The following is a 15,818-nucleotide window of genomic DNA, read 5'->3' on the forward strand; positions in this document are numbered from 1 at the left end:
TCTGCCCTGCTAGAGCTTCCCCGGTCAACTGTAGGTGCCGTTATTGTGAAATGGAAACATGTAGGAGTAATAACGGCTCAGCCGCGAAGTGGTAGGCCACACAAGCTCACAGAGCGAGTGCTGAAGCCTCTGCCTCTGGAAGCAACGTCAGCACAAGAACTGATCGTTGGGAGCTTCATGAAATGGGTTTCCATGGCCGAGCAGCTGAACACAAGCCTAATATCACCATGCGCAATGCCAAGTGTCGGCTGGGGTGGTGTAAAGCTTGCCGCCATTGGAGCAGTGGAAACACGCTCTCTGGAGTGATGAATCACACTCCACCATCTGGTAGACAGACAAATCTGGGTTTGGCACATGCCAGGAGAACTACCTACCCAAATGCATAGTGCCAACTATAAAGTTTGGTGGAGGAGGGATAATGGTCTGGGGCAATTTTTCATGGTTCGAGCTAGGCCCCTTAATTCCAGTGAAGGGAAATCTTAACGCAACAGCATACAATGACATTCTAGATGTTTCTGTGCTTCCAACTTTGTGGCAACAGTTTAGGGAAGGCTCTTTCCTGTTTTAGCATGACAATGCCCCCTGTGCACAAAGCAAGGTCCACACAGAAGTGGTTTATCAAGATCGGTGGAAAAACTTCACTGGCCTGCACAGAGCCCTGACCTCAACCCCATCAAATACCTTAGGGATGAAATGTAATGCTCACTGCGAGCCAGGCCTAATTGCCCAATATCAGTGCCGGACCTCACTAATGCTCTTGGCTGAATGGAAGCAAGTCCCCGCAGCAATGTTTGGGTGTAGTAGCACCAATTCACCACAAGGTGTCTTCTGTAAGCTACACAACACCACTGTAAATAAAGATTGCATGGTTCTATCCAGCCAGCTAAGATTGAGCTAGCAGTGACCTCTGTGTTAAGGCTTGGATTCAGAAAGATGTTTCTCAGATCTGACGAAGACTATCGAGACTCACCTGTTAGTGTGCTGGGTCTTGCTAAGGTATTGTATTATTCCGATTATGTGCTTTTCGGTGCTCTCCTTCAACAAGGCAAACACGCACTCACATTCCATAAATGTGTCTTTGTAGGTTTCTTGTAGGGCTTACCTGATCTCATCGGTCTCTGGCACTTTGGTGTATGGAAGAATGGCTCTCACTCTCCTCCTGTCCTCTACAGGCTACACACGAGCACAGACAGACACAAGCACACTATTTAAAACAACTGCACTATTAACCAATGCTTCCACTAAAATCTTCAAACCCTCCCCTCAGCAATCCAAATGAAAGTATTCGCCTAGACACCCTCCAGGACACCTCTCATTAGTATTTTCCTGGGTTCTCTCTTGAGAGTAGTTATGAAATATGGCCTGGGGTGTTGGGGCAGTAGGGACAGATATCTCCCAGATACAGTGCCTTCAGATAGTATTCATACCACTTGCCTTGTTCCACATTTTGTTGTGTTACAGCCTGAATACATTTTTGTACTAAAATAGATTCTCTCTCACACTATGACTACGTGGATTTCTGCTCACTTGTCACGAACATGCACACTGTCTAATCTGGCCATATTTTAAAACGTTGTATTTCCCTTTTGCATTTAGCCATTTCTTTCTAGAAGCACTACTATATTATTCTATAGCTCCTTTGTTAGCAGTAAGCTACTGTTTATAGTTCATGCCCAGTTTGGTAGGAAAATGTTTGTATGGAAAGATTTGTATAAATTGGTTCCACACATAAATTAGGTTATTTTCCTGTCTCTAGCCTACCAGAGTGAAATGTTATTTGCATTTATTTTTTTAGTATTACTTCAGTGCTTTGTTGCAAACAGGATGAATATTTGGAATACTTTTTATTCTGTACAGGCTTAATTCTTTTCACTGTCAATTAGGTTAGTATTGTGGAGTAACTATAATATTGTTGATCCATCCTCAGTTCTTCTATCACAGCCATTAAACTCTGTTTTAAAGTCACCATTTGCCTCATGGTGAAATCCCTGAGCGGTTTCATAACTCTCTGACAACTGAGCTAGGAAGGACGCTTGTAATCTTCGTAGTGACTGGGTGTATTGATAGCCCATCCAAAGTGTAATTAATAACTTCACCATGCTCAAAGGGATATTCAATGTCTGCTTTTTAAATGTTTACCAATCTTCACCTTTATTTAACTAGGCTAGTGAGCTAAGAACAAATTCTTATTTATATTGACGGCCTACCAAAAGGCCTCCTGCGGGGGCTGGGATTTTAAAAAATAAGACAGAAACACACATCACGACAAGAGACAACACTACATAAAGAGACCTAAGACAACAATATAGCATGGAAGCAACACATGACAACCCAGCATGGTAGCAACACATGGTACAAACATTATTGGATACAGACAACAGTACAAAGGGCAAGAAGGTAGAGAAAACAATACACCACGTGAAGTAGCCACAACTGTTAGGTTACCAATAGGTGCCCTTTTTTGCAAGGCATTGGAAAACCTCCCTGGTCTTTGGGGTTGAATCTGTGTTTGAAATTCCTTGCTCGACTGGGGGACCTTACAGATAATTGCATGTGTGGGGTACAGAGATGAGGTAGTCAAAAATAAAATGTTTAACACTATTGCACACAGAGTGAGTCAACTTATTTAAGTTGTTAAGTAAATTTTTACTCCTGAACTTATTTAGGCTTGCCATAACAAAGAGGTTGAATACTGATTGACCCAAGACACTTACGTAAACATTTCTAAAAACATAATTCTACTTTGACATTATTGGGTGTTGTGTAGGCTAGTGACCAATTTTTTTATTTATTTTTTAAACTAAATTTAATACATTTTAAATCCAGCCTATAACAACTAAATGTTAAGGCAAGGGGTGTGAACACTTTGAAGGCACTGTACATTGAGTATGTAGGGGGAAGAAAAAAAATTAATATCTAACCTCCGTTTCTACTCTTGAGCGTAATGGAATCTTACCTCTGGGGGAGCCACGGGTGATAGCAGCTTTTCACCTTTCAGCAGGCAAGACACATAGCTGTAATAACCAATCAGGTCCGACAGGGACGAGAACCGGCGCCCGCCAATGTAATAGTCTCCACACATGGCGATTATCCTGTAAACATGCACAGATACACAGAGCACAATATTAAATATTAAGTATGAAAATAAAGGCCTAAATTAAATTGACAGTTTGAACAATTCAAATCAGCAGAAATAACTAGGCTACACTTTCCACAAATTCTACTCAAACCATCAAAAAGTACAAGAGCAGAACAGCACAGTGCTAAAATTAGGCCCAGTTGCCCTGGGATCGATGAAACAAAAAGGAGAACAGATGCATTAAACTATCGTGACTCAACTGATTATAGTCTGGTGTGAAATTACTCCAGTAATGATGACAATGGCATGATTAAAGTCTTGGCGAGCCAGCTAACAGTGGGGAGCCCAGAATAATTCTTCAGTCTCAGCTCATCTGTTGAGCAAATCTCTGTCTGACTAATGTACAGTAGATTAGACACCATTCAAGGACATCTTCCCATGGTTAGGCTATTGTTTAACCTTGCCTTCCTAATACCATTCCACAAGGGTTTCCAGCATCAATGCTATCATGTCTCTGTAAAGAAATGCTGTGAATGAGATGTCATCATTTCCCCATAGGTTAATCAATCGTCTACTGAAATGCTTGGTGTTGATCTGGTCCAGGCGGGGTTGATGTCATGAATGCAGGCCAGGCCTTATCGACAGATATCGAACTCACTGGAATAAATACAGTTGAATGTACAGTGCACACACCCTGAAGGTATTAATAAATAATATGCCATTTAGCAGACGCTTTTATCCAAAGCGACTTGCATACATTTTACGTATGGGTCGTTCCAGGAATTTAACCCACTACCCTGGCGTTACAAGTGCTATGCTCTACCAACTGAGCTACAAAAGGACCCAACAGTCTTGTGGACACAGAGCCTAGATAGGGCAGACAGAACTGCTATTTGTGGATGGCTGCATGCATGTTCTGACTAACATCTACTCTCACAGCCTCAGAAAGCCATCCAAAGCACTGGAGAAACCCAGAAAACTTCACGCCAGGAGTGCTGTGAAAACTTCTCCACATTTCAGTAGATGCGAGTGGGTAGTGTCGTCAGGGGCTAATGTCTGATGGAGACCCAATACCAAGATGAGGGGGTGGATTATTATAAAAAATTTTACACCTTTATTTAACTAGGCAAGTCCGTTAAGAACAAATTCTTATTTACAATGATGGCCAACCGGGGAACAGCGGGTTAACTGCATTATTCAGGGGCAGAACAGATTTTTACCTTGTCAGCTCAGGAATTCGATCCAGCATCCTTTTGGTTACAGGCCCAACGCTCTAACCACTAGACTACCAGAGCCCCAAAAGATAATGAGGGGGTGGAGGTTATGTCCTGCCTGCTGGTAATCGGAAACATGGTTGCCGGGCCGTCCACCCACACACCCCTCTGTCAAAGACAAGTCTCACCTTCACCCACGCACTTGCCCCAAAGGAGCCAGCAATGGGATCCTGAATGTTATTTCTAACACCTGCATTGGCTCACTTTCTGAACTGCTCTGTGATGCAGGCTGTTAGAGACATGGTGGCTAAGGCTATAAACTTAGACTCAGTGGTCTGTGCAGTATTCATAGCGTCTGTATCTGTACCCCACGGGGATAGGTCACGGGATAGCGGTTAATTTCTTGTTTGGGTCTCGAGCTGAAAAAAAGCTTAAGAAGCACGGGTCTACAAAAAAAGGTTTGTAGCCCACGATATGCAGGTCATGGAGACATACTTCTGCATCTGTGCGATTGACCTGCGTCATGACTATTGCATTGTGAATTAATTAACTCTGTGTGCGCGCGTGCGCATGCTTTGACTGACCTGAAGTGGTTGACCACGCTGGTCAAGCTGAGGAAGGACAGGACAAAGGAGCCGGGCCGGCGGTCACTCTCCCTGATGAGGTAGCTGCCAGGGGTCTTGGCCTGCCGCAACCGCTCCTCAGCAATGGTCCGGTCCAGCTTCCCATGGTACCACCTAAAACACAAAGGGAGGGAGGGACGGACATCGTCAACCTTGGATACCTAGGCCTACATGTACCCCATTTTGGCCTCTGTATTCAGCTCAAAATATTATACTTTTTCTCTCTCTGGGAGACATTGTCAACACTAAGGCTGTGTTCTATGAAGCATACCACCTGAGAGAACTCGAGGGGGGAGGGACATACGCACAGTAACACACAAACAGTCTTTATGTAGGCTTGTTGCACGGCGTGACATTAGCCAGAATGTGATTCAAACACATTTTATATTCAAAAACAAGTGGAACACTTTTCTGTGCTGTAAAAATAAATCAGCCTAATAGCTGTGCAAGTTCAAATTGGGTTCACTTTGTAAAACAATATGAATAATAAATAAATAAAAATCACAGAATTTATGATTAACTGTGCTGCAGTGTCATTCATAAATTGACTTACCACATTCATCCAAACACCCACTCCACTGTTCACCCCATCTATCATTAGCTTAGGCTATTCCATTCAGTCACATGAACTCTTTCAGTTCCCAACATCTCAAACCATTCTCAGTTTGTTACAGCCATCCGCTCCCACACAGACTCAATGGAGTCACATATTCAATGAACATTTAACTCGTTGGTCCATCATTAGTAATCATTCAGTGGTTAACACTCATTCATCCAGGTCTCCTAAAAAAGGTCTGAATCAAGAGTTTTATAAATTAGAACATTTCTTCTTTACTAACACTCATTCATAAAACCCTAACAACCACACAGGGATTCTTTGTGACTGATTCAAGGCAAACAAATAGGCCTAGCCTGCTGCTCAAAATAACCCTGTATTAGGCTGGGTCTGTTACGTTATAGTCTTGACTTGGGACTAGGCTTTGTTTTGGGGTTCTTGGTCTCGCAGAGATCGTAGTATACGGCCTTGCTCTTGGACTTGATAGAATGCCCTTATCTAGTTTTATGTAGACTAGACAACACCTAAATGCCAGCAAACTATGCTAGCCAAAACATGTAGGGATCACCACTATTCATGTTATGCGTTTAAAAGACACCACTGAGTTTGAGAAAGTGTCTAGGACTCTAGGGTCAATTCTCAAGTCAACAGCGAGTGTGAGCATAACATTACATTGACATCTTCTGAAATATTAAGCTAGTAAGAAACTGCACCAAGATTTTACCCTCTAGTCTCCCTATATAGAGCAGCCACTAAAACAGGCGAGAGGAGAGTGGAACGGAGCGTAAACGACAAAAGCTTTTTAAGCTTCAGCCGCACCATTAAAAGCAGGCTGCTTTTTTAGTCAAACAGAAGCTTTTCTACCACTGGTTAAAGTTTCAGCAGTTCACCGACTTAGTTCCCGCCAGATGAGTGAAACATATACACGTTGGCCCAGATTTTGGGCTAACGCCTCAGAACAGGGGGGGCCTGGGGAGGTGAGATAAATGAGTTGTCACAGTTATTTTCAAACAAGACTTTAAGGGCTCCCATCTGGTTTAGAGGAGCAGGGGTATGCTATTGTAAAAAAAAAAATGAGAGCGATGAAGTCTGGTGTGTGGGTAGGTGTGGGGATGGGGAAAAAGGCCAGTGGAGCTCCTGGGAGGGGGTTAAGAGACTGGCAGTTTGATGGAGAGATTGAGGAAGACAGATGTGAGAAGTGAGCGCATGATTGAGAGACTGCTAAATAGTTAAAATATCTGTATTGACCCTTTTGCACCAACTCCTTTGACTCATCACATACTCTGCTGCTACTGTTTATCATCTATCCTGTTGCCTAGTAACTTTACCTCTACCTATATGTACATATCTACCTCAATTATCTCGTACTGGTAGCCCGTCATGTATATAGGGGCATGGAGACATCTGTCAGCATGGAGACTGACTATAGTACAATGCCTTCAAATGGTGAGGTGGAAGATAAATGTTGGCCTGAACCAACAGTATTGCTGTTGAATTGGATGTTCAGGTCTTCATTAATGAGATCCTCCAAACAGCCGAGTTTTTGCTGACTTAGCATCTTTCCAACATCTGCCTAAACTAAAAAGATCTATAGATATATATATATATATATATAGAAAAGATGGGTTTATCAAGTGTCTAAGCAGGCCTAAGCCTACTGTAATTTCAAACTCTGAAAGAACTGCTGAAATTGATTCATGATCATTCTCATTTCAAATGCATCTTTCCTAGTGTATAGAGAACCATATTATTCACCCAACATTTGCATAGAGCAAATATCCTGCCCGTCTCAATCTGAAACAACGACAACACAATAACAGCAGAGGAAAGAGTCTGATCCAGGGGTGAGTCATTTGGTGTTTGCCTATGCACAGTCTGCTTTGTAGCTCGGGGTCAAAGAATATCAGCACAACCAGGGTTGTGATTCCACTAAAGATGCAGCAGCTCCAAGTTTTTTTTTTCCCTCTCCATCTCCACTGTCGGTCACGGTTGTTTCTTTCATTATTTATCCAGCAACTATTAACCCCTCAGCCTGTAAAGGGAACAACACACGGCTTGCCAACACACACATTACCTGCACCATGAGATATGTGCACAGAACATCCTCTCATCATCATAATTTACAGGCCAGAAGACAGTGGGGGTTCCATCCGGAGGAAGCAGAATGAGAGCTGTGCATGGATTGACTTCCTTATTAAACCTTCCAGTGAGGATAGGGTCAAAGGACTGCTTCATAAAAAGGTCCACAGTAAACTCAGTGCTGCTGTGCAGATTCACAGAGTGTTAATGCTAAGGCAGGTGGGTTCCTACATTGAAACTCCCCCAGGCTGTGAGTCTTTCTTCCGAAGCGGAGCTGTACTGGCCAGCTGTGGCTTGGACAGACGTCCAGGTTTGCTAAACTACACTGTAGCTGCACTGGAGAGAATTGAATTGCCTTAGATCAGAACTGTCTGTATAGCCGTTATAGTCACTATGGTGTCTGATTGTGGATGTGTGAGTAGAAAGAGATGGCTGATTAGCCTAGGGGCCAAGGTGTGAATGTTTTTTGGGCAAATTTTCTTGCATACATTCTAAAAAGTGCCACTCTTGCAAACAGATTATTATTGAATAATTTCAGTGTTCCTTTTTAGTGTTAGACCGATGCTTGTCATATTTTTCATTGCAACACCCGTCATAAGAGTTCCACTCCCACCACGTCTGAAAACGCTTGTGTGCGCAAGTTTATTCATTGAGAGATGAGCGCGTAGAAACACTTTCCATTTCCCATACTTAAAATTAAAACGTCTATAAATATTCCACCGACCTATGTGCAGTAACCAGCTAGAAGTTACTCAAGCTGCTGCATACAGTTACTTTCAAAGCAACAAAAGCATGGAAACTAAGCAATGTTTTATCAAAATTAAGAAGTTGTTACACCCTATGACAATGCACAAGCTTATTTTTTATATAGGTGTACGTTAGCACGTTTTGAGGGGTGGGGGAGGCCGGGGTTAGCCAGGGTGTTGATGAATGGGGTATGAACATAAACCACAACAGCAGCGATAGGACACGCTGGTTTTATCAGCCTGAGGAATGCCTCGTAGTGCCAGTGCATGAATCAAGAGCAGCACAGTGAAGCTCTGCTCTGGCTGTTCCTACAGGCAACTACTAGTTTAACCCTTAAGCACTACTCTTAAAAAAAAAAAAAAAAAGCCTAAAATAAGGCTGCTCTATATCCTGCGTACTGTGCACTAAAATAACAAACTAAACTTGTCAACAATAAAACTGACTGGTCATGCAAACATGAATGTCCTTCACCTAATAGGCTAGGTAAAATCAAAACAAACCTTCACCCACTCACACAGTGGAAGCAGGCACTCTCCTCAGAGTCTAAGTACCCCTTTCTCACAGGAAGCCCAGGTACAGGGAGTTACATCACATGACAGCAGGCAACAGAGGCTCCTTCACTTCAACAACATGATAGAAGAGGGCCTCCATTTCCAGCATGTGACATATGCAGCTGGCACGAAGTGAAAAAGCAAGACTAATTTAATGCAAAGTCAGAAATTCACACCAGTCATGAGAAAGAGTAAGAGAGTTGGGTAGATTTAGTGTTGAGGACTAGATGGGAGGCTCCTATCTGAAACCCAGAGAGCTTTCACACACAGCATAGTGCGGGCAGACAGAGTTAGTGGCTGCTGCAATGTCGTGTCTTGACAGTTTCGGAAGGAAGCATAGCAAGCAAATTATTTAAATCCTCCATTTGAGTCAGTGTGTATCGCACATAGCCAGTACGCTACAGTGTATCCTGAGCAGATTAACCAATACAAAATGTTTTTTTTCCCTCAATTAGCTGAGTGAAGAATATGACAACAGTTTTCACCTATGAAACCAATGTGCAAGAGTATTCAGGGAAATATAAACAAGCTGAAACCCTGCAAATCTCTCAAAAGTATTTCTGAAATCTATATAGAACAGACTATTGCATTGGATTCCCAGGGTGCTGACGTTCATAATAGCAATTTTCAGACCATTTAGAGTGTACCATTTGGACTGACAACCTGTGGAAGGGTTTCTGCCACAGGAGGCTACAGGCTGAGAACAAATTTTTCATAAAACTACCTCCCTCCGGAGCTGCTGAGATGGTGTCTAGTCGCATGCAGCTTTAGTGAGGCACATCAAGGTTCACCTCTGTCTAAATGTTTTAGGTGTAGACCGACCTAACTTATATTTTTACATCAAATATGGCCATGTAAAAACACTGTAGCATTTAAGCTACCCGATTTCATTAGGCTAGACTACTCACTGAAAACATTATTTGGCAGGACCAATGTGAGATTCCTCTACAGATGGACTTACACAATGATATCATTTGTAGTTCAAAATAGCCACTTTGAAGGAACAGGTTTCAAAATTATTTTGGGGAAAGCATTTTGCAGCTTGAACCCTCAAATTGTGCCGAGGGAAACAAGCCAATAGCCTAGCTATGTACCATGTACTGTCTTTTCCCTTCCGCCGGGCTCCTCAAACCAAAGAATCAGAACTGCATCGGTGTTTGAGCATTCAGGACATGACCTCTGGTTAGCCCTGGACGGATGGCGTGGAGGGCAGGAGGGAGAGAGGGACGAGACCTCGATTTCCAAGGGCTACATCTCTAGGGCTGAAAAGTCAGACTCAGCTTGATGTTCGATTGAGGAATTACCATTTCTCTCTAGTTCTCGTGTGCATTCCCTCTCCTGTCTTCCCCCCTTCCTCCTCCCACAATGGATGACAACATGCTAAAACATCTCAGAAGACGCCAAGTCACTCCTCATCAGCGTCAACAAGTAATGAAACTGCACCACTTTAGATTAGCGATGCGCCTCAGCTGAGCTGCCAGCGGTCATGAGGGAAACGAGCCAATCACGCTTTCCCCGCACGGACGGGATTGTCCTCCTTAACTGGTGCCCACAAGGTCTAGCAAACATATAGCCTAGAGCTGGGCAAAATGCCTGTGGTAAGTGTCAATAATATTCGGTTTATCATCCAATCTCTAACAGCCTATTTCAATTTATATTAAACTTCATCAATCAACGGTTTTCTTTAGTGGTCAACAATTTGAGTTAAGAGCTTGCTTTATTCCAACGTAAAATAAAAGTTCATGTGCAATTTTCTAAAAACAAAAATGTGATATTTGGAGCCATATTGAAATGAGATGGGGATAATGTAGCTTGTCATAAGAATGAAGACTATAAAAACCTCAAAGGAGCATCAAGTTGTAACTGCAGGAGGAGAACCTAGGGAACATTTGCTACATCCTTATATAGAGCGCAATTTGTCTACATCAATGGATCCAATTAATGTGGACTCCAACAATCGATCAATGAAATAGAATCATAGCATTAACTCACACAAACAAAAAGCAAAGCCTTACAAAAAGATATTTAGGGGAATAAGGTATGGGTAAATCCAAGAACCATACTCTGTCTGGTAGAGATGAATAACAAAGAGAGAAAAGAGATGGCGCATCATCCACCGTCTCCTGTCCTACCAGCCTGTTAGGAAAGTAAAGAGGGCTAGATGGCTAGGTGCCACACTTACGCGGAGTTCGCTCTCTGCTGCATCTCCTGGTCTGTCCCGCTCTCACAAGGAGTTCCCGCTCCACTGATGCTGATTGTTCTGCTGCCGAGGAAAACGTTGAGTTGGAGTGACTAGGGTCTGAGTGCTCCGGTGCGGAAAGCAATGCAAACAACTCTAAATCCATCTGTGCCACGCTATGAACCTGCTGCCCAGATAAAGTAATCTCCGCACTCTAGGGTCAGTAAGCAGCAACCAAAGTAGGAAGAGGGCTACTGGAATGGACCTCACATAATATGAAGGAAGCTTTGCTAAGTGATTTAAAAAAATATTCTGAGCAGTTGTCCAGTTTTTTTAAATTGTCTAAACACTGAGGGAAGAGGTTAGTCTTACAGGATGAGGAGGCGGAGTCCGTCTGCACCTTCAAGCCAAGCAGAGAGGATGAATCTCACTCCATTTCCCTCGCTCTCTGGAGCCTAAAATAAAGCCACGCATCATGAGCACGCAGCCTATAGGTTTAATGAGAAGTGGGGCAGTGGGGGTAAGGAGTTGTATCACACGAGTGTGGTTGCATGGCAACACACATAATCCCATGACCTCTGGGTGCTTATGTGAACGGCTTACGTACAACCACACCTGAAGCTAGCGGTGTGCATGGTTCATAACACACTCACCCTGAAATTCCGTATTGGTTACAAACCCCGGGATTATTTAGGTAAATGTACAAAATGCCACAGCTTCAAAACCCTGCATGGATTTATGCACTAACCAGACCCTTCAACTTGTCTCTAACCAATTTTTTTGTTTTTACTTTCCACAGTGGGGAAAAAGGGAGCAGCTGTGAAAATGCTCTATTTTTCTTCACACATGGAATGTCACAGCTTGTTACCCTCAGTCAGAGCGAGAGAGTGACAGCACACGGACTCGTTTGACGCACACTAGGGATGGGCATTTGAAATTATTTGTGATATATTCGGATAGTCGAAATACATGTTTTAAAGAAGAATAAAAACTGGGGGGGTAAACTTCAACGGAGAACTGCTCCTGCAACTCAAGAGCCGATGTGCTGCACTTTGCTTGTTGTTTCAGCAGAAGGGTGGGGGGAGGGGCGAGAGAGGAGTAGGGGCCGGTGTGTGGCATGGAAGTAGTGCCTGTCTTGACTGCATCAAATCATTGACTTGCCTAGTTAAATTAAATGTTAAATAAAAATAAAATAGTAAAGCTAGAGTAGCCAGCTAAGTTGACCAGCTAGCTAGCTAAAGTAGCAAGGCTATTTTGCTGCACTCCCCATCCAATGTCTACAACAACTCCATTCATAGGAAACAACCTACTCCTCATTTAGCCAACTTAATTACAATTTTAAATTCCATTTTGTATTTATGAGAAATCTCCCACTTTACTTGCTACACAGGGATGTTCTGACTATAATCGCCGTTTTGATTGGCTGACCACACAGCTACACGTACGAAGGCTACCAGCATATACATACCATACAAAAAAGGGGCACACTAGGCTTGGACAATAGACAGATTTTCATATTGTCATACCGTCCTCTCATCCCGGGATTGCCGTTAATACCGTAATCGCACACACGGGGTGCTAAAAAGGCAAAAAAAGCCACTCGGGCCTCGATTACCAGAACGCTAACAAAATTGGCACAAACTAATAGCGAAATTAGATTCGGTTAGTTATATGCCAACGAGCAAAAACAGAACAAAATATAAAACGCAACATGTAAAGCGTTGGTCCCATGTTTCATAAGATGAAATAAAAGATCTCAGAAATGTTCCATATGCACAAAAAGCTTCTCAAATTTAGTGCACAAATGTATTTACATCCCTGTTCCTGAGCATTTATCCTTTGCCAAGAATTCATCCACCTGACGGGTGTGGCAGATCAAGGAGCTGATTAAACAGCATGATCATTACACAGGTGGACCTTGTACTGGGGACAATAGAAGGTCACTAAAATGTTCAGTTGTGTCACACAACACAATGCCACAGATGTCTCAAGTTGAGGGATTGTGCAATTAGCATGCTGCCTGCAGGAATGTCCATCAGAGCTGTTGCCAGAGGATTTAATGTTAATTTCTCTACCATAAACAATGGTGAAGGCGGCTTAAGAGAATTTGTCAGTACGTCCAACTGGCCTCACAACTGCAGACCACATGTAACCACGCCAGCCTAGGACCTTCACATCCGGCTTCTTGACCTGCGGGATCGTCTGAGGCCAGTCACCCAGACACCTGATGAAACCGGGTTTGCACAATCAAAGAATTTTTGCATAAACAGTCTCAGGGAAGCTCAGGTGCTCATCTTCACCAGGGTCTTGACCTGACTGCAGTTTGGCATCGTAACGGACTTCAGAGGGCAAATGCTGACCTTTGATAGCCACTGGCACGCTGGAGAGGGTGCTCTTCATGGATGAATCCCAGTTTCAACTGTACCAGGCAGATGGCAGACGGCAGTATGGCGTCATGTGGGCGAGCGGTTTGCTGATGTCATGATTGTGATCAAAGTGCCCAATGGTGGCGGTGGGGTTATGGTATGGGCAGGCATAAGCTAAGGCCCATTGTCGTGCCATTCTGCCATCACCTCATGTTTTAGCATGATAATGCACAGGCCCATGTCGCAAGGATCTGTACACAAATCCTAGAAGCCGAAAATGTTCCAGTTCTTCCATGCCCTGCCTACTCAGACATGTCACCCATTGAGCATGTTTAGGATGCTCTGGATCGACATGTATGACAGCGTGTTCCAGTTCTGCAAATATCCAGCAAATTCGCACAGCCATTGAAAAAGGAGTGGGACAACATTCCAAAGGTCAATCAACAGCCTGATCAACTCTATGCGAAGGAGATGTGTTGCGCTGCATGAGGCAAATGCTGATCACACCAGACACTGACTGGTTCTGACCCACAGCCCTACCTTTTTTTAAAAAGGTACACTACATCACCAAAAGTATGTAGACAACCCATCAAAATTTGTGGATTCGGCTATTTCAGCCACACCTGTCACTGACAGATGTATAAAAATCGAACACATAGCCATGCAATCTCCAAAGACAAAACATTGGCAGTAGAATGGCCCACACTGAAGAGCTCAGTGACTTTCAATGTGGCACCATCATGGGATGCCACCTTTCCAACAAGTGAGTTGGTCAAATTTCTTCCTTACTACAGCTGCCCCAGTCAAAAATAAAGCTAGTAGAAAGCACAGGGGAAAAAATGTCAACTAATTCAGAGCCTTTGACTTCTGGCAGAAAGCCATAATAAGATATGATGGCAAACATTTAGCAGTGAATCTCATACAAGTGTAACGTTGTCACCTCACGTGCGCCGCACAACATAGACTTGCCAATAAATATAGAACACTATGGACTCACCAGCTCCTGCTTTCTCCTGCTGTGCTATTCACAAACACGTGACTGGCTCAACTGTTCTGGGGAACTAGGTTACGCTTAATAATAATAATAATGTGACAGGTGAATCTGCTTCATCTAAAAAGGTATTGCACTAGTTGACTGCAAGTATTAACTTAGAAAGTAGCTCAAAATATTCAAATGTATTTTAACTTCAAATAAATAGTTGATGGTATTAAAAAAAAAAACATTGTGGCTTTTTCCAAATACCCCGGTATACCACCCAAGCCTACTCATAAAAACTGTTATAAAACTGTTATAGAAAAAAAAGAAAAGTTTAGAATGTAATGGTCTATCCTTGTAGGCTTTGTGGCAATGTCATAGATAATTGTACCCCATGATGAAATCGGGGAGCGGACGAAGGATCTGTCTAACTTCTGTTAATGCATCCATACGTTTGTTAGTAACACGCGATATCTCCAACAGCACTGGCCCAATTTTGATGAAACTTGGGTGAATGATGAGTCTTGCAATAGAGATCCAGCATTAACAAAATTATACTGATTTGCCCAAGGGGGGCACTATAATAGTCAACTGAAATTCCAAACTTTCAGTCAATTCATTGACATCAACCATTACCATCAGTATAGTCCGGCAAGACTGCTATCAGTAAATATCTCTCATCTGCCCATAAAAACAAGTTCTGTTTTATATCAATGCATCTCCTTATCAAATAAAATGTTACTTATCAAAAGCGCCAAATACAACATGTGCCGACCTTACCGGGAAATGCTTACTTACAAGCCCTTAAACCAGCAATGCAGTAGTAAATATTTACTAAATAAAGTAAAATAACGAGGCTATAGACAGGGGGGGGGGGTACCGATACCGAGTCAATGTGCAGGGGTACAAGTTAGTTGACATAATTTGTCCATGTAGGTATGGGTAAAGTGACTATGCATAAATAAACCATATCTACAAGTACATACTACCTCAATCAGCCAGACTAACCGGTGTCTGCATGTAGCCTCACTACTGTATAATGCCTGTCTTAACTGTTTTATTTCTTTACTTATCCATTGTTCACCTGACACATTTTTTGCACTATTGGTTAGAGCCTGTAAGTAAGCATTGCACTGGTCTACACCTGTTGTATTCGGCGCACGTGACAAATAAACTTTGATTTGAAACAGCGAGTACTACAAGTCCGGGTACTATGGCTAGGGGGGGGTAGAAGCTGTTAACTTTTTAGTGACTGGGGGCAGTAGTCGGTAATTCAGATGAATGACGTGCCCAAATTCAACTGCCTGCTACTCGGGCCCAGAAGGTAGGATATGCATATCATTAGTAGATTTGGATAGAAAACACTCTGAAGTTTCTAATGATGTCTGAGTATAACAGAACTCATATGTCAGGCAAAAACCAACCAGGGAGTGGTTTGTAGTTTTTTC

At 42.9% G+C, this 15,818-nt stretch overlaps 1 protein-coding gene across 9 annotated transcripts in view; it reads right to left on the minus strand.

The window, feature by feature from the left end:
- The window catches only part of LOC106585767 (ras GTPase-activating protein 1), a 48,506-nt gene that overhangs the window by 17,679 nt on the left and 15,009 nt on the right, over window positions 1-15,818 (minus strand). For 8 of the 9 annotated variants that reach the window (XM_014172358.2, XM_014172360.2, XM_014172357.2 and 5 more), the window contains 3 exons: window positions 4,878-5,030; window positions 2,957-3,092; window positions 1,103-1,173 (listed from right to left, as the gene is read on the minus strand). In XM_014172358.2, coding sequence (XP_014027833.2) covers window positions 1,103-1,173; window positions 2,957-3,092; window positions 4,878-5,030 — 360 coding nt within the window. Of the gene's footprint in view, window positions 1-1,102; window positions 1,174-2,956; window positions 3,093-4,877; window positions 5,031-11,031; window positions 11,314-15,818 lie in introns of those variants that run through there. The other variant, XM_045706668.1, reaches the window with a different exon arrangement.

Source organism: Salmo salar, chromosome ssa24 (genome assembly GCF_905237065.1).
Source record: "Salmo salar chromosome ssa24, Ssal_v3.1, whole genome shotgun sequence".
NCBI lineage: Eukaryota > Metazoa > Chordata > Actinopteri > Salmoniformes > Salmonidae > Salmo > Salmo salar.